This window comes from Mycteria americana, chromosome 4, assembly GCF_035582795.1.
Source record: "Mycteria americana isolate JAX WOST 10 ecotype Jacksonville Zoo and Gardens chromosome 4, USCA_MyAme_1.0, whole genome shotgun sequence".
NCBI classification, from domain to species: Eukaryota; Metazoa; Chordata; class Aves; order Ciconiiformes; family Ciconiidae; genus Mycteria; species Mycteria americana.
Window position 1 is genome coordinate 71,737,958 of NC_134368.1, and position 26,902 is coordinate 71,764,859.

General features: G+C 41.0%; 1 protein-coding gene across 5 annotated transcripts in view; it reads right to left on the reverse strand.

Annotated features, from left to right (window-relative positions):
- Positions 1-3,012: 3,012 nt before the first annotated feature.
- LIN54 (lin-54 DREAM MuvB core complex component) overlaps positions 3,013-26,902 on the reverse strand; it is a 40,520-nt gene continuing 16,630 nt past the window's right edge. For 3 of the 5 annotated variants that reach the window (XM_075500839.1, XM_075500842.1, XM_075500841.1), the window contains exons 3-14: positions 21,114-21,234; positions 18,069-18,214; positions 16,369-16,527; positions 13,815-14,031; positions 12,983-13,056; positions 12,634-12,831; positions 10,689-10,780; positions 9,485-9,556; positions 6,969-7,071; positions 6,640-6,777; positions 5,737-5,939; positions 3,013-5,160 (exon numbers count right to left, since the gene is read on the reverse strand). In XM_075500839.1, the coding sequence (XP_075356954.1) occupies positions 4,959-5,160; positions 5,737-5,939; positions 6,640-6,777; positions 6,969-7,071; positions 9,485-9,556; positions 10,689-10,780; positions 12,634-12,831; positions 12,983-13,056; positions 13,815-14,031; positions 16,369-16,527; positions 18,069-18,214; positions 21,114-21,234 (1,725 nt within the window). In that variant the 3' untranslated portion in view covers positions 3,013-4,958. The remainder of the gene's footprint in view (positions 5,161-5,736; positions 5,940-6,639; positions 6,778-6,968; positions 7,072-9,484; positions 9,557-10,688; positions 10,781-12,633; positions 12,832-12,982; positions 13,057-13,814; positions 14,032-16,368; positions 16,528-18,068; positions 18,215-21,113; positions 21,235-26,902) is intronic. The other 2 variants (XM_075500843.1, XM_075500844.1) reach the window with 2 other exon arrangements.

The window sequence follows — 26,902 nt, forward strand, 5'->3', positions numbered from 1 at the left end:
TTTCCGTGACAAGGAGGCTGCCTTGGTATGCAGTGCTTTACCTGGAATAGCAAAGTTTGGCATAACTCCTGCTAAATGGCTTCCCTTTGCCATGCAGAACAGCGGATGCATCCATAGAGAGAGAAGGCAACTATTTCCCACAAAACTGGCTGTTCAGTTACTTTCGAGCTGCATGTTGGAGATGGGATGAAAAATGGTGATCCACCATGTCCCAGGGCAGGAATAATATTCCAGGTGCCATTCTGCCTATGAGTGACTTGACAACACTGTCCCTGGTCAGTTTGGGTTCTTCTTCCTCCCCTTAGACCTACTCACTCATGGTGAGAGCTGCTGCACTCAATTCCTCAAGCTCTGCTTGAACTTCATGCATTCTCCGCTGGGAGTAGCAAACCAAAACCTCTAGACTATTTTTCCTGTCCCATTACTATGCAAAAAGCCATGTTGAAGCTGTCACTGCCACAGAGCCATTCCAGCTACAAGAGACTCCGCAGTAAACTATCCCTCCCATATATATGCGATTTTTAAGACAACTGGCAAAATGCTGCTGAAATCCCAGCAGTAGATTGGTTGCACTCACATAATGTTGTAATGCTTGCATTGCCTAAACCTCCAGCCCCAGTATCAGCTGAGCCATAGGGAACAGGCACTTCCTCACTGTGCATTTTTTTCTGCTGGACATAAGCCTGCTGCCACTTCCTGTTTACATCTAGAGGGAGCTTGTCTTGCTCGATGCATACTAAGCCTCCTCCCAAACGGGAAGCTCTTGCACAAAGACATGCATGAGCTCCTGGCTGCTGGGGTGAAGTTGTGAACATGGCAGGCATGCTGTGCACAGGGCTTCCCCATCTCTGAATTTCTCATGGGTTTTCTGCAGTTGCTGCCAATTGGTGAACTGAGCCAGAGACCGCTATGCAGATAGGCTTATGTCAGGCTCTGTGCATTCCCATGGCTGACCTGCCTGTAAACATGACCACCACAGTTTACACATCCTTTTGTAATTCACCGAAATATTGATGACAGGTTTTCAAGAGATGTTGAGGAAATTTTATAGAGCTTGGTAGGATGACATTTGAGCAAAAGCACATTATTAGGAAAAAGCGTGGCAGTTATCTAATTAACAAAGCTATCCAATATTATAAGAAAACTTGACAGTTCTTATAGGAACCCTATACCAATTGCCATTATTTTCCAAAAATACAGACCTGCTGTTGCCCACCACAGATACTGCTGGCTGTACTCACACCACAGGAACTGTCAGGTTTCAGTGGAATTTTTCAGCATTCGTAACTCCACAATTGCGACCAAGTGATTTCCTGCACCACTCCTTTTCCCACAGTGTCTTTTGGACACTGCTTTCTCTTCTCAGCAACTCCTTGCTCAGACATTCACCATCTCTCTCTGAAACACCCTCACTCTTGCTAGCACCACACCCTCCATGAGGTCCGTACAAACCCACCCATAAGTCACTTTGAGCACCTCATTCCTTCTTTCAGTCCTCTACTGCAGCCTAAGGTAAGCGACAGCCTTCTCTCACAGCAGCTGGTGTGCTAGGGGGGGAAGCTCAGTCAAGTAACATCTTTCATTCGCTCAACACCCTAACACCACTCCTAGGACTCCCTGAGCATTGACTCTATACAACCTTTACCAAGCTGCTAAAAAAGCTGAATGTAGAAATTGGATGCACAAAAATAAAACGAGTTTTTACTTTGTAGAAACAAACCACAAGCTCTCTTAACTCTTAATGCAAGAGTAATATAGCTTTGCAAGAGCTGCTCATAAACCTCCTCCCCAAGAGAGACAAAAAAGGACAAATACCACAAGAAAACAGTGCATTGCATCCTGCTAACAAGCAGTCTAAGGCTCTCGACAAAGCTTAGCCTCAAACTTTTGCCCAGGGTCCTCAATGAGCTCTGTATAGCACCCTGCTGTCTTCAAGGGTGCTGCAGAACGGCCTTGCACGTCTTTCTGCTCAGTCTGAACCTAACTTGTCCAGCCAGTGCACATGAAAAAACTATGCTTTCTCATTAAAGAGTTTAAAAGAAATTGAGAAATTATCACATGGGTTCAACTACCTGGTGCTGGCCTGGTTGACAGATTTTGGCCCTTTATGAACTGTGCCACAATGCACCATGAGTTGCTATGCATGACAGTACGCCAGTAACCAAGGGTTTCTCTCTGGTAGGATTCGATCTCATACTGAAAATCCAAGCCAGTACTTGCATCAGAAGTGGGCCTAGTGTTAACAGATTTATTTTGATATTTCAGTGAAAATCTTCTGTGTATATTTGTCAACACTGAAGGAAAGGAGTGCAAAAAAATTGTATTTATGCAATAGTATAAATGTTTATTTTTCTTTGTGATTTATCTGACTGTTTTATTTGTACAATATAGAAAAGTGTATTCTTCGAATAGGTCTAGTAAATATAAATTTAATTTTTCTACTCTCAGATGTAAACAGAACTAGAAAATGAACCCTTGCCCCATTCCCAATTATTTTTATGTAACTGGATGAACTTGACTGTAAGTCTTGTCCAGCAATTTGATGCAAATGGCTAAGGAAGTACAAAAACCAATTCACACATTCTACACCAGGGAGAGGGGAGAAAGGAATCCAAGCTTAATATCTGAGAAAGCTTGTTCAAAACAAAATAGAACTAAAAGCATTTGATTGCACCTTCAAAGTCTTTACAAGCAAAATATTCTCAAGCAATGCCATCATACATAATTACAACTGTAATCTAAATTTCACAAGGTTTTTTTTGCACACTGTATATAAATACACATCACAAAAGGTGCAATTTAGAGTAAGACACAGAATATATACAAAATTAACATAGATTGAAGTCTAAACAAAAGGAGGCATATTGCAATCTGTTTGAAAAATAACCTAAGTAGGTATTACTTTCACTTACACTAATTTACATTTATACAAATCTTACCGGACATACTATATTAGGTCACTAGAAGTAAACTGAATATCTGCACTATCTACATGTAAAGTTACTGCACTGATTTCTTTAGTAAATCCAAGTCCTAATTATGAAAAAAATGGCATTTACTTACATGAGAGGTGGATTCCCTTTTCAGAGATTTGCACAAATATACTTGCTATTTATGCTCAGGGAGATGTTAATAGCAGACAGGCCCCTTTGGATTGTGACTGGCAGGTCAAACCTTGTCTGCAATGCCCACTCAACAGGCCTGCCACTGCTGCTGGCCGCCTCCCAGGCCCTTTGTTCCCCCAAGGCATTTTTGAGGAGGCACCAGAGAAGAGTCAAGGAGAAAGGGCCTTCTGCTCAGTGCACAGGACCGTGGGGTGAGGACAGGAGTGCAAGCACCCTCCCATCCTATTGCCATCACATACGTTGGCACTTAGCTCTGCTGCTTGTTTGCCTAGCCCTTACCTTTCCCCAGCCTGGTCCTGCTAGAAAGCCTGGAGGACAAGCTCTGCTGCATTTCTCTGTATTTACAGTTTTACACAAGGAATACCAAATGCCTTTTGGAAAAACCTAGCTAGTTCAGGCTGCAGTGAGACAGGTAATAAAAATGCCTGTGATTAAACATGGTTATTGACATTCATGGTAGGTAAGTAACCTACCAGGTTAATTTTGCAAATGTGTTCCACTAGCAAAAATGTGATCCGAGATTGCTTGTAACAAATACTGAAAAAAATCCCCTGCCCTAGTCTGTACACAGCTATAGCTGATTCCCTGTGCCCCCCTGCTTTGTGTAAAAGGATCTGTGTGTCCATTTTGGTAGCAATCCTGATTCTGTGCTAGCATCCTCTCTGATCACAGCTCTCAGTCATTCTAAACAACACTAAAAAACCTTTATACCAAGTAAATTGCCAACACACAGAGAAGCAGCATCCTGAAGACCCACAACCAGGCTGAACATGATCCCTACCTGCATTTGCAAGTTGATTCAGATGCAGATTGTTTCGAGTCTTCATTAAGACAACGGTGGTACCACTGTCTCCCCTGACCTCAGCTTCTCAGACTTAAAGACTTTTCCAGGGTTACAGCTCGATCCTAGAAAACACAACAGACTGCACAGCCCTACCTCCAGTGAGGGATTAGGCTGCTGCAGACCTCTGAAAAACCAAGCTTCACCTAAGCAACAGCATCCATCATCTGCTGCACAGTTAGGTAACACTGTACACTGAGCAGACAGTCTGGCATTGTGGCATGGCTTCTCTTCCTCACTTCTGAGAAGAGCCCACTGTCTTAACCTTCAAGTTCCAGCTTAAGAAACATCTGAGCCCTCAGCCACATTCCTATCAAAAAATTCCCATGAATTCCTTTCGCCTCTAAACTCCTTGGGTCCCACTCCAGCAAGATTCTCCACCACTTGCCCAATGCTAAATCTGCAAGCAATCCCTCTGTATTATTGCCTGTGTATTTCACAGTGCTCCGCCCACTAAAGGAACATGCTGTGTCAGGTCCTAAATACAAGTACTACCTTCCATTTAGATGCTCATTTTTACACATTTCCTTTCAGAACTATCTTGGATACACTGATGCCTCCTTATTACAGGCCTGTCGCCAAAAGCATCACCTGTCTGTTGACATCACCTGTGTTTTCCTCTATGCACAAAGTGATGCAACTCCATAAACTGTAAATAACATATATTATAATAATTTATATATGCCCTTCAGGCAATTATTCTGGAGGAAAGGGGAGAACACATCTAATTGTTAAGAAACCCAAGGTAAAAAGCTGTACATTGGGAAGAAGAATTGACCTTTAGGCATCGTCTTAAGTAGAAGAGGATTTAGCTAAGATTTAAAAGGCTCTACATCTTGTTATAAAAGATTTTCTTGTTTCAATCTTACGCAGGTCAATTTACAACAAGCACCAAATTAACAAATATTGAATCCTCTGTGCCAAACCAAAGTGTCCCTGTGCCTTAAGTGTTCTGTTCAGTCCACTTCGTTGTGGCTCATGTGCACGACGAGTCAGCAGTTCATGGCGCAAGGGTCACTTTTGGACTTCCCTGCAGAGTTAATAACTCTCATCAAACAGCGTCCAAACTCCTCCAGGATCATGCGCTCTGCTGCAGCTTTTGACTTGCCCATCTTCTCCGCCTGCTCTGCCTGTGCAAGAAGGCATTCGCAGGTTGCATCAGCTACCTCCTTGGTTACAAACGTAAAGGGCAGCCTGAAACAAAGAAAGATCCACTCACTCTCAGCAAAAACACACAATGCACCTAACTCCAGGGCTGGGCAACTTTTTAGTACAAGGACCGATGAGATTTCATCTGTCCCATTGCTTCTAAGAGCCTCTAGACAATCAACAGGCAGTGAATAAGCCACAGTTACAGTCAAATGAACTGGTGGGCCATTGTGCTTTGGTGCCTGCCTCCACTGATGTACATTTTGAAATAGAATTTGAAATGCCTAGGTACATAGAACAATTCTCCAGCTTTTACTATAAGCGCAGCTCAAGGATTGCATCCTTTCAGTAAATGGGACACTTGTACTTCATGCTTTCTGTGAGCACATGGGCAACCATGACAAGACAATGCTTAGTTATGTGCTTGAACACAGCTAAGCTTGGCATACCCTAGGTTCCACAGAAAGCACAGGTTGCATGAACAAAAAGCTCCATTCACCTAAGTGCTCCTGCTTCTACAGCTTACACAGATAATATTCAAAGACGACAGGGACATACCTGTCACATACATCAGAAAAAACACTTTAGAAGCAACTGAAACAGGGTGCTGCATTAACTTACTTCCCACCACCACTGCTGAGTGCTGGTGTTGGCCTTGTCAGCAGATCTGAGATCTGGGAAGATAACTTGGTCTTTGCAGCAGTCTGCTGCTGAACCCTAACTTCTGCAGCATCTGCTAAATGCATCAATGTCTTTCGCTCTGGGCTTTCTTCAAAATTTTTACAGCCAATGCATTTGCATATGGAAGAACACATGATTTTTGCCTGAAAGAAACAAACAAAACATGAGAAACCTGTTGCAACCTTGACTCCCTTTATGACAAGCCACAACAAAAAGGAGATCTTGTTTTAATCTCTTATCAATAAGCCACTAGAAGAAACCTTCAAGTAGTAGTTTTCTCTCTAAATTCTCACCTCAAACTGAGATGCCTTCCCAGAATGTATACTTCAATCAAATGCAAATCAATGGTTTCCCACTCATCCCTTTCTTCACCAACCTACTGTTTCCGGTGGAATTTAGGTGGTTGAGCTATGACAGAGGTCAGTCTGCCATTGCCTCTACATCCACAGACCGATCAGTTAGCTGACACAACAACAACTTTTGCTTTTGTCTGCCACAGACATGTTCTATCCCAGAGTATCTGTGGGATGCTGCTTCAACTCTTCTTAGGGACTTGGTGCAGTAGATTTCTTTAGGAAATACTGCTCTTCAGTAAAGGATAAATCCAAGCCTGAGTTCAAAGTTGCTGCATGGTTTAAAATTAAAGTTATATAACAGAAGTGATCAATTTTGCCATATACATGGCTTCCTATGTGCAAACTGTTGGAAGAAGAGATAACATTATAGCAATAGAAAAGAATAGAAAACATTGTAGCAATACAAAGAAGAGACAAAGCAAATCAGAGAAGTCACAGCACTAAAGGGAAAAAGCCAGTATCTTTAAGATGAGATAATGCTTCATACCTCATAACATTCGCAGTAGTTTTTGAGACATCCTGAGCGTTTACAGTTACACCCTTTGCTGTGTCTCCGATCTGATTCTCCTTCCTTTCCTTTTCCTATTTTGGGCTTGAAGGCTTCAGGGTTTCTGTCAAGGCAGGCCTGTCAATACAGACCCAAAGGGACAGTCACTGCATGCGTGGAGCAGAATTTAGAGGTGCAATAAAAAAACTTAAGCCTTGCACATGTGGGAGGAGATCAGGGCATTATACACCCACTCTGCCCCATGCTGCGGCTTCAGAAGACACAAGCTAATGGCTTTCATCCCGCAGGCAGAGGAAGAGGGCCCTCACCTTTATTGCTTTTTGCCTATCATTTTCATGGTCCAGGTTGTTATAACAATTTGTACAGTTGCAGTTATTGCAGAATTCACCATTTGCAAAACAATCACAATACCTAAAACAGAAGATGCAGAAGACATTTGTAAACATGACCATTACATTGGTGTTAGTACCGATAGCAGTAGTAGAAGTTCCTAGTCTGGTGATGTGCACATGCACCAACAAGGGTAAGGGTCACCCTATGCTCAACTCCACATACACAAGTGGTATCAGCCTCATCACAAGGTCCTCTAGTGCAGGTCTAGTTGCTGTCTAAAGACACAGGTATAGCTCAGGGGTGTCCATCTGAGCTGGTGTTCACAGAGCACAGGTCCCCATAGCAGCAAGAGAAGCTAATGAGACTTTTTCTAGGGCAACTCCTGGGTGGTTGACCCACATAGAGGGCCATCCTGCCACAGCCACCTCATAGCCAGTTCCTGACCCAGCCAGTTCAAGTCAGCCTTCAGGAGCTCTCATATAGCCAAAAAAAGGCAAGCAATTAGAGTGCCAATCCACAGGCAAACTGACTAACACAGCAACGAGCCTTTTTTTGTTAAGTTTTGCCCGAAAGCTGTTTGCAGCTGTGAATTGAGGCAGAGTTCACCAAAGCAAGGATGGAAGAATAGAAAAGGAATAACAAGCGGTACACCTCATAGGCTTTGAAGCACAGGTAACTATGGAAAGGATCTGAATGAGGGTAAAGCTGTATCAGAGACTTTTTAAAGGGACAAGTATGTGAATAAAAAGCAGCAAAACATTGACAGGAAAAATCAATCACATTGCCATGCCTCTTATGTACCTCTGCCACCTCCCACCAAAAACAAGATCTCACCATCCCACAGATCTGATACATGGAAGCACCACATTCATCCCCAGCTCAGACATTGCTTTGGGCCATGACAAACTCTGGCATGTTTCAACGCTTCCATTACCACCTCCAGCTATAGCTGATGGAAACTGCTGATCCTCTCCAGTTGCTTTTCAAACCCTGCTGGGAGCATATGTTCATTTTTAGGGGCCTAAACCCCTTGCAAAACTGGCTTCCTGTGGCTTGCCCAGGGTAACGCTACAAGAACTAGATTAGGGCTGCCCACTACAACCCTTCATCTGGTTGAATTGCATTTTGGTCATTTTTAGCATCCTGAATGGTCCCAGGGACAAACTACGTCAAAAGCTTTTACAATCTAATAGCTCTCCTTTCTGTCCTGTTCAGTAGTGGAATGGTCCTGGTTTCCAAAAAAAACAGTGCCAGCATCAACCCAGAGCATCAATAAGCAAATAACTTTTCCGAGTTCTCTTCTTGTAGAATAGGCTATATCCCTACCTTCAACATTCATTTGTGAAAAAGCAACTCCCCTTCCAGACAGGAGAAAGTTTTACTAGTGAGAAAGCACCTTTGCCAGAGTGAATTAGCCATTTGCTCTGCACCAATGCTGAGCTGCTTAAAGATCTAAGTACAGTAATTTACAAGAAAGTTTGTTTCCAAACAGCATTCTGAAGGTGCAAAGCATCACCAGCGATGCCATTATTCTCCCAGAATTTCTAAAGCATTCAGGTGTGAAAGACTGAAATAAGTGGAAAACCCTAAGCATCTAACATAATTTGGCACTATGAAGTCAGTCACGTATGTTGTAAAATACCTGACAAAACAGCTACACATCTTTGCATTCACCATGTCTTCTGTGCAACAATTTTCAGGCTAGGAAGCACAGGGCATACCTCCCCACGTAGAGGTGGGGTGCATTACACAAAAAGAAACCCAAGCTGAAAAGTTTAAACACACTTCTTGAGTTCAGATACTGTTGCATCGCTTTCCCTTTGAGTAGCACACCACCAATTTCCTCTTCATTGTCTAGAATTCAGGGCACCACAGATTAATTTCAGTATCTCCTTCTGTTATTGTCCCAAAAATTGGTAAACTGACTTTGCCTCAAGTTAAAGAAACTTAGCATCTCCTCAGCTTAAAATGCTTTTATGTCAAATTCTTACAAAGACACTGAATGGAATAGCAAAATACCTCATGAGGATGAGCAAGACTCAGACCTATCAGTGAAGAATCACTTATCTATTCAGTCATTTAAGAAAAGACACACAGCCCAATTTTTCTGAAGTACTTGATACAGCATGGTATTACTGATGCGCTTCACCAAATTATAGTAGATGCCCACTGATGATACCATGGGATGTCATTTCACTCATAGCAACATCATCACAACTACAGCTGCTGAGTGGAATTGACTCCACCACGCAACAAGGCTGCAAAGTTAGAAATTTATAAAATGTGAGGGTCCACATAGCGCACAGGAGTTGCAACATTACACAGGCACTGCAACAGTTCCACCAATATCAACAGCGACCTTAAATTAGCATCTAGATATAACATTTCTGACATACTTAAAAACATTATATTCTGACACTTAGCATAAATTTGTGATGTCAAAAATAAGGCTTTAAAAAAAAAAAACCAACCAAAACCAAGCTGTACTTACAATTTCAAGCATAGAGACTTAGTACAATTGCAAGGCTTCCTGGGGCGGTTTGCAGATTCAGAAGGAATTATTCTGAGGGGGGGAAAAAGTGCATTTATGTACACGCACACTGTTTTATCAGTTTCTTCCTATTTTAAATTCAAGTAAATAGCTCATAATAAAAACTTCAAAAAAATCTTTATATTCCCCTTGCACTAGGTTTTTGGCTGACTGCATTTAGGTAACTATTATATATAGTGCCTTTATATAGTGCCTTTCCAACCCAGAAAGAGCTGGGTTATTTGCTGCAAATCTGGCTGCATACCTAAAGTAGAAATGAGGCTTAAAGCTAGAGGAAGCATCGTAACTGAAAATTGGAATTAGGGAAAGCTTCCCCAGAACTCCTCTACATGCAGGGGGAATAGATCCAACCAAGGTTCACACAACATGATTGTGCCTTCCCTTTTGTTCTAGTTGGAATTAGAAAAGCAAGCTTCGGAATAATGGGAAAGCAAGCCAAAACATGGTATTCAGTTTATAGATAAATTTTGTATCAGACAGTCTTTAACTGCTCTTAAAACTTGGATTTTGTGTCACTAATCACTTTTGATGAGATTCATTCCATCCCTATCCAGCAATTTCTGCACGTAATACCAGGGAGATTAAATCAAACCCATTCATTTGAATAGCTGCATCTGGATTTGGTATTAGTTTGCATCAGTTGAGGTTGCAGCAACAACAAGCACCTTGGCGTTTACAATTTCCAGCAAACAGTAACACAAAATGACTGTGCAGAACAGCTAAGACTGCTGGATTGGCAAAGGGAGAATAATACATGCTAGCCATTATTTTAATCCTTAAAGAAAAAACACAAGACTGAAAAAAACCAAAGCTTCCTATCAGGATCCATTTTGGGCTTTAGTTCCATTTTGCTGTTCGGCTGGATTTCTGCATGTGCTAAGCATCTAGCTCTTATATCGTCCAGCACCTCTTTCCAGCAATGTCAAGAAAGAGTTGAGGCCTGTAGCTCCATGGAACTCCGGCAGTTCCATGCCCTTTAGTCAGAGGTAATAACCATACCACAGTATGCTTGATTTTCTTGGAAAATCCCCCAAACCAAACTCCAACACCTCAGCTCCCGCCCTTCCTTATAATGGGACTGAAAAGAGATGCTCATTCAGCAGCCTATACTGCAGTTTTGTTTTTTATTTTGCAAAACACTCACCCATTGAATGGTAGCCGTGCTTGGGACTGGATGCTAGATGTCCCTGTAAAGCCAGTGTTGCTTGCTATAGACACATATGATGATTGTTGTAGCTAAAAAACCAAAAAGGTTAATGGGTGACATAAAAGAAATTAAAGTATACACAAGAGGATGTGTAGCTAGTCTTTTAATTAGCTTTCCAGATATTGTTATAAGCATAATCTGTTTGTAAGCACAGTTTTAGACATTTGTAGAACTTGGACCAGGCAGCAACTTAGCATAAAAACATTATTTTAGATGATATTTTTGTTCTCTATTAGAGTGTCTACAGCCATATAGGTAACACAGAGACTACACACAGAAATGTTCAGACCACCAACAGTTCCAGCTCCTAAAAACATGCTCATTTTCCCCCTTCTTTTCCTAAGCAACCCTGCCCCTAAATGAGCAGGATCAATTCCTGCACAAATTACTTTAGTAGCTTCCTTAATATACAAGCCACTTATTACAGAATTAAATGAAATCAAGTAAAATGATTTACATTCCAACTTCTCTGCATACCTAGACCCACAGTTTGTTTTTCACATTAAAAAACCAAAACCTCATAAGAACCTGACAAACGACACTGTTTTGGGCTACCTTCTTTTGTATTACCTACGTGCAGCCATTTTCTCCTGCTGGGACAGGTTCTGACGACAGATTAGGACATAACAAGATACGGACCTATTGGGGCCAGGCCATAGGGGACAGACTGTGTCCAGAACACAAAACCGCTGAGGAGACGTCCAAGAAATGGTATTATTTAGTTTAAGGCAAGATTTGTAGAAGTGGACTGGAAGGACACACTAAGAGTCTTTAGGGTCTAACTGCAGCTGTGACAAAACCAGAAGGGAACCAGAAATGAGGCTGGTACAGTAATGCCACGTGTTGACAGAGTCCTTGGCTGACCAGCCAGTTTGTACATACTTCAGCAGAACGTTTCATTTATTCTCCTTTTCATTCTGAATGTTGGTCAGATCTTGGCAAAGAGCAAAAAACTAATCCCTAGATCTGGGTTGGTGTGACTGGTACCCCCTGCTCCTGACCCCTGGTAATGTGGTTAGCATTACTAACACCATTTTATAATGCAAGCAGCCATCCTCTGAGACCGAGTGGGTCACATATTCATTCCCTTTACCCTCATTATCAGGCCCTGAAGGTCCTGTGAACCAAGTAGACAAACCAAACAGATTTCTTCCCCTCACTACTGGCCTCAAGATTCCTGGGCACCAGGCCAATTACTCCCTTCCTTACTGGCCGTGAAGGTCTTGAGTGCCTGGACAACCAGGTGGTGATGATGACCCTGTCACAGAACAGGGAAGCATAACAGCACACAGAATACTGTCTATAAAATCAAGCAGTTACAAGTCTTAAGTGAGTAACTTGGACCAGAACTGCTGCTGGACAGTGAGACCCATGACCACCCGGTGGCCGGGGATGCCTCCACTGACATCTGCTTCCTCTGAGAATTGAGTGACTTGTATTCTTTTATATGATTTTCAAGTCTAGATTATGATTGTTATATTGATAAAGCAAACCATGTATTAAGATCTGACCTAATCTACAGAGGGTCTAAGTGATTAGAAGTTATAAGTTAAGTTGTATTATAAATTCCATACTACACTACTTATAAAATTGTACTACACTGATTCTGCTTATAGACATCCTGTGCTATTCTGATTATAAATTCTATGCTATGTTAATAAAAAAATTCTGCTAAGAAAATAAAGCTTTAATTGTAACTACAATTTAGTGCCATCATAATTCTGCCAAGGATCCCTAAAAGAAACTGTTTATCCCCTTAGTAAAAGAAACTGTTTATCCCCTTAGTGTCAGGTGACAGTTGGGGAGCAAGAACCTTTCAGAGGAAGGCAGTATGTTCCACAACGGCACTAGTTCCTTATTTATCTCTGGGTTAACGCCATACCTGTGTGACATACTGAGCTGGAAGGACTGCATACCCGACGTTTCCTGTGCCAGGTGCTGGTGCCAGTACAGTGCCCGGTGGGAGGTTGGTGAGGTTGGGCTGTATCTGTGGCAGTGGAGTGGCTGGCATAATAAGTCTTTGTTGGGGCTGACTAGTAGTCACTATCTGGGAAGTTGGGTTGATCGGTTTGGGTACCACCTGGAGACAAAAGAGGTCTTTATGAACTCATTGTTTTGTTGATTCACAATGCACTTTTATTAATAGAACATTTCATTACAGTGCTGAAACCAGACTTTTTTTTCCATCCAGCCAAAATACGTCAGGAATATGCCTTTTACATTTAGCTCACCTGTTTCACAGTCTGTGCTGGTACTATGGGAACAGACATCCGCACTGGGGTTGCGTTAACCACCACTGGCTTCGCTAGTATCAAGAAACAACATCACATTAACACATTATTCACTCAAAGTCCACAGTTCAGTCCTCCAGATTTTCACAAGCGCAAGGTTTCATAACACAAAGGTACTTAATACTGTAACTATGCACTGAGATCAATTGACCAAACTCATGGCACACTAGATGTCTAAAGAACACCTTTGTAAACAGGTATTTGGCACAAGAGCACGTGCACGCGTTTCACAGCAATGGCTTAAAAGCCAGCTTGGGTGCAGAGCTCCTCTGTGCACTGGATTTCCCTTGGCAAGAAGAGAATACAAAAACCATAGCTTGGTTTGAAATGTTTTATTCCATCATAGCTCCAGAAAGCATGGACAGAAACCAGCAGAAACATTTGGCGCTTCTAAAAGCATTTTACATGGCAGGATCTTCATGTTGCAGGAGTTTTGGCAATATGTTTGTGGGCTGTCATGGCTCCACACTTTTCATACAGAGGATCTAGGACTTGCCATGAGTCACCCACAAAGCTGGTAAACTACGGAAAAGGAACCTAAAATGCTCCAAGGATTCAGGCCCAAATACAGAGCAATTTGACACAGAGGAGCATTTCCACATACAAACCAGAGGAAACAGCAGAATAGGAAATTTATAGGAGTCTACCACAAAACCAAGTACATCTGGCAGTCTTGATAGATCATTATGTACTCATTTTAATCCTCACAAAACAAACAAGAAAAAAACCAAGAAAAACTTACTTCAGACAATACATTAGCACCAGCACTTACCCTGTTGAAGAGGCTGTGTATTTGTACTGGGATTTTGACTGGCTGATTGGGTTGAACTATTGGCTGTTGTGGCAGTAACGAGTCTGACGTAATGGAACTTGCTTCCAGGTACCTGAATCTGCTGAACATTGGGTGCAGTTGCCAAGGGAATAATTGTCTTAAATTGAGATGTACCCACTCCTCCTACAGTAATGGTCTGCACTGCTGATTTCACAGCCTGTTAAGCCAACACAGACAGCACACAGTTACTTGTACAAAAGCAGAAAAAACATCAGTTTGTTTATTCCTCAATTTGTTAGTGAGCAACTCTTTAATCCATTCATATCCTTGAGAAGGAAGTCAGTTACCCCATTTTTGCTTTCAAAAGTAAAACAGATGCGAAGAGATTAAATGCCTCCCAACAGCTTAGAGCAAACTCGGTTCCATTTTCAATGCTCTACACCAAACAGCAGAGTAAACCAATATTTGCATGAGTAGGGTGACTCAGTCCACTTCACCAGATACAACGTCTGCCCAGAACACTTCAGGTGACTACAGAGAACATTGCTCAGTTTGTATTCAGAAATCAAGCAACGAACAAACCTAGAAATATTCCTACTAATAAAAACACATAGTAAGAACTTGCAGAACTGTTTGTGCTGGACTGTGGCATGATTTATCTCAGTGTGTACAGATACGTCCTGTAAGACAGTTTGTGATTAATACACAGAAATCACTGTGCAGCCCTTGAGAAGGAAATGGATCAGAGTCCATAAACTGACAGCTGAAGACATGAGAAAGAGGGCACAAGCTGAGAAATGAAAGAAGCAAGAACAATGAAGAGTAGCAGAAAACATTTATTAAGGAAAAAAAAACCAAAAGGGGAAAGAAAGGAAGTTCAGCAGGCCTGTGCTACCTCACAGCTGGAATAATGGTACATCTGGAATTTGCAAGACTTCATCTTTCCAATTTCTCTCAAACTACAAACTGATAACAAGCAAGTGTTTATTTTATTTATACACATTCATAAGTCTACTGGTCTGATAACGGCCTCTTTTTCCAGCCTTGCTGACAACCTGAAACCTTGGTTTATTCTTCCTTTCTCTCCTTCCATCCAACTTCTTTTAGAGCTCAGTTTTTTTATTCTCAGTATCTTTTAGTATCGATATTAAATGTATCATTTGTCCTTGGCATTAAGTTTTAGTATTAAATTTGGTTGATAGTATGATGTGACTTCTTATTAGAACATTATCCCAGCTCCCCCTCTTTCAGCAACTACATGAATGAAATCTCAATTTGCACATATTTCACTGGAAATATAAGCCTGGGTTTCTTTTTTATTTATTTTTTTTTTTAATATACTGAAACCTCAAAAACCCAGAGCAATTCAAAATAAGCACTATCTGCAAGCACAGTCACAGCCTAAGTGTTATCACAGAGACCAGCATGGGCAAAATTCCCTCTAGCACACAAATTAGTGGCTGCCATCCAAGGACAACTGGGAAAATTGTAAAATTCAAGTGACAGTTCTTCTAAAGGCATGTTCTTGAGCCCACTGAAGACAGGTGAAACCCTTGTGTTGTGTCAGATAGCTTTGGATCAGAACTCAGTATGTATACTACATAACCATCTCTGTTTTGTCACTTAGGGTACTTGCATTAGAGTGACTTAACCTTTTAACATCTGTTTCAAAAAGACAATTTTGCCAGTTTTACTCTGGGAAAAAAATTTCAAATCACACTGGTGTCCACGTCCCCATATCAGCATTCCAGTTATCACCTGCATCAGTAAGAAGAGACTGGCAAAATCTGTCTGAGTTTCTGGTCTCATGCTGTACATGCAACTGTGTCCATTCCCTACTATATTCACTCTGGTTATTTACACTCATATGCATCCCTTCATGTTTACCAAAACAGGAATACAGACATTAAGACAGAAAAAGATTCACCTAAGATTACAAAAGAGGAAAAAAAGTAAGAATTGTAGTTTGTAAGAAAGGTTAGTTTTGTCTTATCATTCATTAATGCAAATCAATTTATCAAAGCTATTATGGAAAACCCTGATATTTTTCTAGAAATAAGACATAGGAAATTAATAATTTCTAATTCTGTAGGTCTCAGACCATGGTGTCTTGCTCATGCAGACCTCTACCACAAGAATATGAACTTCATTGTTGCAAACCTCAGAAACAGCTGGAAAGCAGTCCTAGCCAGTGGCACAGAAACACTGGTAGAAGAGATAGAACCACTCAAAGAACTCTTCCTCATGTCATAGGGAGCCTTTCAGATGACTTAGGACATTCAGTATATAGAGACGAGAACTTGCACCACATGGTGCTTTCCAGGTTGAAAAGCTGCTTTCTAACAGCATGCCCTTGTATGGGCTTGCAATGATTTGCACCCCTCAACTGAAGAAGCACATGCTCCTCAGGGCAATGCTTTTGCAAATTCTTAAGCAAACACCATTACAAGAACACCTTGGGACTGACCACTGCCAATTTGCAGTTCAACACTCCAGTTTCCCACAAGTGATGAGACAGAGACATGCTAGAAGACAAAGGAAAGTCAGTCTGTACCTGGGCGGTTGTGTGGTTGACTATAGCCTTCCCAGGAGAGGAGGGCGCTGACTGCTGCACTGTGAGGATCTGCTGTCCTAATGCTACATTCAGTGGGACGCCCACCGTCTTCTGGGGGGAGTTGGGAGACTGGGAGGCCACTGACACCACTGTTAGCTGCTTGGCAAAACAAAGAAGCAGTTTAAATCTCTGCGCAGGATACAAGACCCTGCATATACATTCCCCTCCTCATGAAAGTACAGCTCTCCACCAGTACAAAGAGTTCTTTCTGTGAACAAGGGTGCTGTATCTAATCACAACTCACACAGGTCCAACCGTGCAACAACAGCACATGGACACATTAGAAACTTCAAGGCATTGCTGGTTTCTAGCACCAAAAGGCCCCTGCAGAAAGCTAGCACTGCTTCTGTTTTTTGGTTTGGGTTTTTTTGTTTGTTTTTTTTTAAGGAAATTAGCCCACTGAAGCCTAAGCATTGTCAGGATGGATTTTCTGAGTAACAGCTTTATAATTGGTACCATGACTATTTCATCATAAATGGAAATTTTAAAGGAGAGCTTTGGAAGGGAAAAAAAAAAAAATCTCACCTTACACTACCGATTCAGCCAAAGTATAAGAACATCAGTATTTTCAAATCTACTTTCCAGATTCCCATAGAGATCCAGAGATCTTCTGACCGCATTTCTGCAGAGTGCAGTGTCCCAAGTACTCTATTCTCTATAGCCACACCCCTTCCAAGGTTAGTTTTCTACTTTTTGTTCTAAACTTCCTACTTTATGTGTTAAGAAAACTCCCAATTTTTGAAACCATTTGCTTTTAAAAGATACTTAGAATTACTTATCTACAGTGAATTCAAGATGTAACCCTAAGGAGTCTTTTCATCCTCCACTCGTTAATTTTGATTCTAGATTTATACGTTTTTTACTTCTTCCTCATGTTGCTTCCCTCAGTAATAATTCTCAAACACAAGTCCTTCACTCAATTTGTATAACATTACATAGCTAAACCACTGCCAAACTAAGAGAATTCTTTACTCTTACGTTAGTTTTTATACATACTTAGTTTGCATGCACTAAGCATCTTGCCCCCCTCAACTCTTCCTTTCTCCAGCAATATTCCTCCTCTCAAGACAATTTTATCAAGTCTAAAATACAAATGTCACCACGACACTTGTCTATAACACAGCTTATGATGGATGACGTACCTTTTCTTTCTATTGCCCACCTGTGCCAATCTCCAGCTCTGTATTTGTCAAGGAACACTGCAAATCTCATTTACTTCAGATGTGATTAGGGAAGACTAAATCATCTATGCAGTAGCAGGCAACAGTTAATAAGTGCTGACTTAAGATCATTGAGGTCTCCTCTTAAACAGCCTGTTGGCATTTTATGAAGGCATTAAAAAAAATACTGTTTGAGCACTTGGCTAAGAGAGAACAGCTGCTCTTGGAATGGGTGCTTAGGGAATGGCAAGAAATGGCAGGAATGGGAAACTAATGCAGTAATGCGTATTTACTTAAAACCACGGTAAGGGAGCCAATTGCAGAAAATCTAGCTTAGGCCATTACCGCAGAACATCATGATGCGCAGTAGAGACTCTGGAGCAGCAGGATCATAAACAGCTTGTAGCGAAGACACAGAGAGCTCCATTCAGACCACTGTGCAGAAAGCATAGAAGGCTGCAGCCAGAATCAGGTCCTTACCTTATTAGGGGATTTGAGTGGTGAGATAGCTATTTTATTCGGTGTCTGTTGTGTTGTTGTACTCAAAGATGATCCAACGACTCCACTCTCAGAGATCGTTATTGTCTTTGGTGGTGTTCCTGGAGCAGACTGTGAAAGAACCCTACCTATAAACAATGAAGATACCATCAGCTCAAGTTATCCCTGTTTACATTAACTTTTAAAGCAGTTTTCTCTGCATATTGTGCAATTGATTTCTACTTCTGAGAGTGTATTACCTGGTAGGAAGGACATTGGCATTCTTTAAGTTAGATTTAGCAAAGAAGAAAATAATTGGCATTATTACAAATAAAAAGACAGTTCACGTGGGCTTGAAAAAGCCAAAATGTACATTGAGCTTTGTGACATTCAGCTGAAAATTCTTTAAAGCCAGGACAGCACCCTGGGTGCACAGCCCTCCAATACACCTGCATTGCGCACAAACACCCAGCCAGCTAGCAGTTTCCTAGGAGCTCCCTGGGCTGCTGCCAATGTACAGAGAAACTGAGCATCTGGGGGTGGGGGGGGTGGGGGGGGTGGTTACTTCCTTTTAAAATCTTAGCCATCAGAAACAAGCTGTGTTACAGTGACCAAGAAAAAGGTGTCTGGTCTATGCTCAACGCTAAGATGGGGTTTTTTTCTTCTTCTCTGTGTTGGTCATTGTTTTTTTCACTGCCTAACAGAATATATGACACTCCCATGAAAATATAGGTGGTGGTGTAGCTCCACAAACTATCTGCTTTTACAACAGCAAAAGAGGTTAAACGTCAAAACCAGCAGCTCCAAATCATTAAATCAGTCTTAGGAATATTGTAAAACTCCCAGAGTGGAAAACAGATTTTCTTTTTTTCACACTTCTAAGTTTCTTTCCATAGAGTGCTTGACCACTGAGCTTTCCTCTACTGCACTTTGGCTCAGACTCAATTCTGTCATAGCTTCTGTCATCCATTCTCTTGTACTACATTTATCAAAATAAGAAACAAACACACACACACACACACACCAGGCATAACTCTTCCATTCAAAGCCAACCAGTGGCATGACAAGTCAACTGGAACTAACAAGAAAAAGCATCATCCTTGTGGAAAGCTGCCTTCCTCTGAGGTCTATGTGCTCTAAAATAACCTTCACTTTTGTGCAGCCTAAGTAACAGTGCACGTAGTTGCCAGCAGCTGCTAAAGCCACATGCAACCTGAAAAATGTCAGTCTGTGGGAATTTTACCATCTACAGTATTCAATGCTTTGATTTTGCTTTTTTCCTGGCAACAGCTTTCCTTTTCTCACTACATCCCCTCTGTGCCCCTTGGCATCAGCTTCCTAAACATAATCTGGCTGCTTATATTGACAAGTCTTTCAAATTTACAACTTGCAGAAATTCCCAGGCAATTAAAAATATTTATCAGACTCATAAAAACACACATACAAAATCAAAACACAACACACACGTGTTACACCTTCCCCAAAATGATCCCATCCTCTCAAAGTTGGCAAGCTGTGCTGACTGGAATGATCAGAGGAAAGGCAGATGTTTAAAAAGATTTCCCTCTCAATTAGAGAAGCATCTTCACCTCCCAGTGATGCTTCTCTCACAGGCTCAGGGACAGGTACTCTTGATTTTCCAACATATTGATTTAAAAGCTGGAAGTTGTTTATTTTGTAACATACCTACATAATATTGACAAGCAGATATGTTTTGATTTGGACATTTCCCTTCTTTCTTGAGGCAGCAAACTTAAAAACATGCTCTTGTTAGTATTATTTTTGTTGTGGTTCCTTACTGTTTACCAATGTTCATATATTGCCAGATGAAAATGTAATGCAGCTCCAAGTGCCTCATTTCGGGGTTTTTAATTTTTTTTTTTTAAAAAACACACAAACTGCTTAACTCAAATATTTATAAAATATTTATAAACATAGTGAAGCCATCTTCTTATTCACAGGTCTGTACATTTGATAGGGAATTGTTTGAGAAAGGGGAAAAACTGGGGAGTGGGATGGGGAATCCCTCTTTCACCTGAAACACAAGTCGGGCTTCACAGTGCAGGCAGTGTGACAACTCAAGGAAAAGTTTGTTTCAGTTATGTGCCATTCACTTGTATCTGTCAAAGTTTTGAATACAGGAGACAGTTGCATTCTTTTTAAAACCAGCTCAAGTCCCAGTTCTGTAAAGGCTTAAATTCATTGAAATATGTGGAAAAGATTTTAGGCCTACTTGGCTTGGTCAATCTGGAAGCAGTTGAAGACATCCTTCAAAGCTCTGAAGGCAACTCTGGCCTCCTACATTTGTCCTTTTGAGATAATTTACATGTCTCAGATGTTACTTGCGTACATGCAGTGATGCATTTAGCAATGGACAAATCAGTCCCACTACCATAATAAACAAATTATTACACTGTGGGTTTTTTCTTTAATGTGAGGGCTTTTTTAAAGGACGCAAACATAGATTTGTTTTCCAAAGAGCCAACCATTTCTTATTTGCCTTAATTACTTTCTTGAACTCTTCTGCAATGCTTATTTTTTTAAGTACGTGAGCAACTTAATGGAAACAACACAGCTTTATTCACCTTTTTTCACTCAAACATTTTCCCTGTTATTTGCATGTATTACATTTAAGTCCGACTATAAACAGATTAAAGTAATAAAGTATGTGTCTCCTTTTCCCCCTGTGTATTTATATAATGTATCTACAAATACTTTCTGTTTATCAAGTAGCCTTTTCTCTGGCTGTGAGGTATTTTCTTCTCCTGCCTAAAATCCAGAAAGTAAATGCATATTACAGTAAAAGCAAAATGATCAAACTCTAGAATCACAAAGACAATTCTAAACGAGCAAAGTGTAAAGGTACCAACAACTGCATTTATCTGCTTCTACCTACAAAATTTTCTGCTGATTTTTCCCCCAATTGCTTGAGGTACTTCAACAGAAACTACAGTAAAATCATCGACACAGAAAAATTTCTACAATCACCATCTCTTTGAACAGCCTTTAAAAAAAATGGTAAAGAAAAACAAGTCAAAGTAGTACAACCTGCAATGACTGGTGACACTTGAGTGGTCTGCCCTGTGACAGCTTTGCTATTGATTGGTTTTGCAAAGATGAGCTTAGTGATCACCGGGCCAGAAGTTGGGGTTCGGGTCTTCTTTGCAATCTGAAAGATGAAGAAAAAAGATCTAAAGCAACTTGAGTATTTTGGATCTAAATTATTGTATTGTTAAGTACATTAGAAAATAAAAAGGACAATACTCACACACATAATTGGAAGAATAATTGCTTATCTTGCATTTCACCTCCATTTCTCACTATGGAGAGAACTAGGATATCAGCCACACCACTTTAGAAAACCAGCCACCAAAGCAGAATAGCCAAATCCCGTACAGCTTTTTCATATGATATCTCTCTGTGCAAACATATCTCATCTTCAAGATGCTGAAATTATTTCTTACATGCCATTGGTCTATATAAAAATGTTAAAATTAAATACACAACTCAATATTTGAAGCTTTACAAAAAGCTACTTCTTTTTCAGCCAACCAGGACAAAACTTGTTCCTCAAGTGATTCAAATATGACAACTACTGCTCTGAAACATCTCTTGACCTATTCTGACATAGCAGCACACTTATCCTGCAAATGGGGAAACAGCCTTCTGCAACAGTTCTCAAAAAGTATGTGGATCATCAGTACTGGGTACTCACTAGCCAAGAACAAATCAGCTTGCTACATCCAGGTACAAGGGGGTCTTTTTTTCCTTCTGTGATCCAGTCTCCTGAAACACAGCTGGACCAGGAACATGTACACGCAATTTGATGAGACAGATCACCAACTTGAAATCTTTATAAGCAGGGTTTTATAGTCTTAAGTCTTAAACAAGACTTTTTCCCCTTTTCCACGCTGTTACTACCAGAAGTTAACTACCAGATGCATTTATCCTAATAGATTCTATACACTGGCATCCAGCTGGTGAATAGTTCAATTAAGAGGTTACTTCTTTCAAAGACTATTTTAACCTCTTGATTGCAGAGGCTGCCTGCAGATGTGGAGCATTGCTAGAATCTTCCGAGTCCAAGTAAGTGCACTAGAAGGCATTACAGAAACCCTTACCCACCCCACAGGTCAGGCCCATACTGCTTCTCCTCTACCACACACGCCCAGCCACATCCCACAGGCACCAGCCACCAACTCCAGCAATATCAGAGAGGCATGACATTGGTATCCATGTGGGGAGCCACCTCTCAAAGGCACAGAACCCCCTTTGTTACTCAAGTAGCTAACTGGAGAAATCTCACTGACATGCAAAGATACAGAGATGACAGCTACCTTTAATAGCCTGATTAAGTTGTGAGTGCTTAAATGAAGCAATTGAGTAGGCTGGATGTTATGGTTTCCTACCCAAAATCCTATTTATAGAATTTACTGACTGAAAACACCTCCTTTACAGTAGAGTAACACCAAAACATTTGAAGTATTCAGTAGCACATAAAGAATTCCCCAGCTGCCCTGCAAAGAGCAAGCATGAGACTGTTTCAGCTCCCAGCAGCACACTCATAGCATGGCCAGGGAAGGCAGAGCTCCCCCCTGCTATGGCACTGGAGCCCTCCAGCCTCCCATGGAAATTAAACACCGCCTCTGCGTGCCTGAGCTGTGCCCAGCCAAGGGAAGCCAGCAATGAGCAGCTCTGACACTGGGCAGTGCCAGAAAACAGACCTCATTTAAAGGAAGCCATGTGCTGCTCTACAGTTACAGTAGAAGTGTTCCTCAGAGGAAACCTCCACCTCAGACCATTGGCAGGTAAAGATAATTTGTCCAAATATGTTGCACACAGGCCATGTTAGCAGCTTTGTAGGTGGCATACAATAGTCAAGGCTTAAAATGAAACAGAAAAAACCTGCTCTTTTTGGAGATATATTAACTAAAACTTTGAAATGTAAGTTGTTTGACGAAGGAAGCTTCATTCACAGCCCAGTTTACAAATTTAACTCAAAGCCATTTTAACAAGGATTCAAGGATTCAGTTCTCTTAGTGCATACACAGCTGATAAATGAGCAGGCATTTTATCAGTAAATTTTTTTGTAAATTTGCACACATTTTAATTTCTGATAAATTCCTCACGTTTCATCCGCTTGATTTGAGATTTCCATTCTGCTGAAATTAATCTTACCCTGCCATAAGGTATTATTGTAACTCAACTGCTATTGCTTTTACTCTCTGAAGCAAGGGCAAAGTCTGGCTCAGAACGTGATCAACATCCAGCAGGAACAGCCAGCTCTGGACAACAGCAGTCGTTTCCCAGTAACAGTCAATAAACATGCTTAAGTGACTTGCATGAATACGTGTAAAAATAATAGCTACCCGTTAACATGAAGTATTTCAGAAAAAAACCCTAAAAATCCCAAAATGATAGCTAGTCAACAGAAGTAGCTCTGCTTCCCTCAGACTCAACTTGCAATATCCTCCTCAGATAAATTCCCCCCTGCTTTTTGGGTGAACTGTTTGTCTATGAAGAAGGAGGTCTAACAAATGAGCAAATCCCCTCAGGGCTTAGGAAACATGGCAAAACTCAAGCGTGGTTGGTTATAGGTGAGGGACAGCCCTTGGCCCTCAAGTGCAGGCAGTGCACACCTGCCCTTACTTGCTGCCAAGCAAGCCTTTGAGGTTTTTGCCACTGGAGCTGATAACCCCAGCCACCTGTGAGAGCCTTCTAGGTATCAATGGAAAACTCACTACCCATTTCAGTAGAGACTGGAGAAGCCAGAGGAAATAATCAAGATGACAGGCTGCCCCTTTGATGCTTCAAAAAGAGCAAGTTCTCTGGAGCCCTCTGCCATTTGCCTGTACTAATCACAAGAAGCTTAACATTATTCCTTTATGTAAGCTAAGCATGCTCTCTGCAAGCTACTTTGAATTAGACTGCAAAATACTTCCTGGGGCAACAAGCTCTTCCGTAAGAAAATTATTATGTTTAGAAGCACACACCAACCTTCTTCCCCCTACAGAAGTGATTTATCTGCAAGTGTCTTTATTTAAAGGTTCAGTTTGTCTCTTCATAAGCACTCTCCACTAAACAAGATTAACTAGCAAGTTTCTACAGCCAGACTTTGTTTTCAGCTGTCAAACTGTGTTCTATTTATACAGAAAAAGGCACATGCATACCTTGCATTTACTGCTGGATGGAATACCCACATAGTCAGCTACCACAAAGGAGCCAGCATACTATAAATCCACTCCCTAGATGACCTCATGGGAGCTTGTCCATGTAGTCATGCCCTATGTAATTTGTATTTGGCATAATATGAAAAAGTCAGGGACTCTAGAAATAGAAGAAGAGAACAGTGTACTTCAGAGAAGATGAAGAAACTGAGCTAGGAATGGGAGTTTGCTCTGAGGTTAGGGAGTGCATGAGGTCACTTTTCCATGATGAGATGAAGCCACAATGAAGCTTAGCAGTTGTCTTGCCATGGTAGCGACACATCAAGACAAGTCTAACTTAGACTAGCTTAGGGACAGCAATGGCGATGGGTCTGGACATCTGGTTGAGAGTCATTTGCAAGGCCAAACTCCTGCTTAATACACTTGGACTAAAGTAGTACATCAGCAGGCACATAATTGTTTTTAAGCCTGTATGCAGGCAGGAGCCACAGGCTGAAAGCAGATGCACTTGCCCAGTAGTTTTGTCCACACATCCAGGGCAGTGGTTTCAACTAAATCAGGACAAGCTGCCCAGGAACAGTAATAAACCTCTGAATATAGATGAAGCCCAAGGTCCTGCCACATTTTACACCTCAGACTCATACCTCCAAAATTGTAATCAGAGAGGGAGCCAGATTCCAAGGAACATTTTGCTCAACTCTACCAATTATGCCTTTTCTCAAGTGCTGAGATTTCACGTCACAATTAGATTACAGCAAAGCTAATTGAGTTTCTCTAATGACCTGCAAAGCCCCTACCACAGTGAGGATGTAAGGAGACTGAAGAGAGCTTTGTCATCTAATCTTTTACCAATTCACTTTTCAGCACCAAGTTAAACTGCTGTGCTGCCTTGCATCTGAAACACCTGATTCACAAAGCCACAAGAGAGAAGTTACACAAGACCCTTGGGAGGCAGGGAGGCATTCACAGCTTCCTTTTCCACTCACTGAAAGGTTAAGAGGCTTGTTCAGGATGATAGGATAATAAATGCATGACTTCATCTTCTAAGCCAGGGACTCAAGCCTTGGATTACCTCCCCTGTCATTCATGACAGGGTAGACCACAAACCTCTTGCCTAGCCTCATATATCCCTCTGATACTTTAGTAATTTACTACAGGGAAAAGCACTGTCTGGGAAGTGCTAGTGTAAGCATCTTCCCTGCAGTATCAGGTACTTATAACCAACTGAACATTGTTGTCTTGCTTTTCATTTCTGCTTCCTCCTCTCCTTATAGGAAAAAAGGAATGCCAGGTGTTAACAGTTCTATCTGTTTTGCAAATGGAAGCAAAGGTTTAGTAAAAAGAGACCAAACTAAAACAAATTTTCTCAAACTGCAATTAACTAGATTTACAAATGGATGGAAGTCCATTTGTAATATCTTCTATTAAGGAATCTGTATAATTCCTAATGACAACTGCAGAGGTCAATTGCCAAGTCACTGTATTTCAGTCACTGATGGCACAGGTCATCTCATGCAAGCAAAAGCACATCACAGCTAAGTCATTCTCCTCAGTTTCCGGTATCTGTCACTTGGCAGTGAGTAACTGAAGCCAAGTAACAGGAACTGATCCACTCTTAAACATTCCTATGCTGAGTCAAGAGCAGAGGCTGTTTTGAAAGCTATAATGACAACCATATCATTAATGATCAAAGGTACAAAAATAATACAAACTTAAGAAAATTGGTATGTTTCAAACAGCCATTATTAAACATGTTTTCCACAGGTATGATGTAGCAACAAAAAAGGAGAAAGCAGAAATCGGTGCAGGGATCATCTGCAGCTTTAAAACAAACCAGCTTGAGAGTTACTCACATTACCTTGCCATGAAATACTATTCAGGGAACTTACCATTCAGCTAACAACATGTAAAAGTTTGTCATTTTTCATGTGCAGCAAATTAGTTTTTATTAGCATACCTGAAGTTTAACTTCTCATTTCATTTAGACTGTGAAATAAATATTTTTCCATCATAACCTGCATCGAATTCTACTTTTCCTTCACTTTCATGAGGCCTTGTTTCTGCCTCACTGCCAACTAGAACAAAGTCACTCACATTTAGTTCTGGCATATACCAGATGAAAATCAGACCCTTTGAGTTATAACCCAAGTCTTTTCAACACATTTTCAGATCCCAGCAGATTCTCTGTGGTTTCAAATATCTCAAGATCCATGCCAGAGATCGGGAACAAGACCCTGAAGTGTCCAGCTTATAATAGCGTCTAGTCTATTAGTATCTATTAACAAGCTTAACTAGATTAGAGGCAGACAAAATACAGCTTTCTGTTCTTTTTCAAATGCTGGAAGGTTTTTTCAGCAAGTTTATTTAAACAAACTAAATGTAATAGGCAGAAGCTACTCTTTCATAAAGGAGTAAAGCAGCGTACACTTTGAATAAACAACAACAGGCATATAGAGTTCAATTCAGTCTTCTTGAAAACAGGTAGAATTTATTTTTATAAAATGAAAATAACGGGAAAATTATCTTCAATTTACTGACTTTTAATAGCTCACTTTCTCTGAGGCAAATCCTAAGTTTCTAGACAGTATCTAGAGGTAAAGGGCATAAAATGGTAAATGAATCGACAGATGAAAACATGGGCTAAGAGCAGCACTGTATTTTTTAATACAA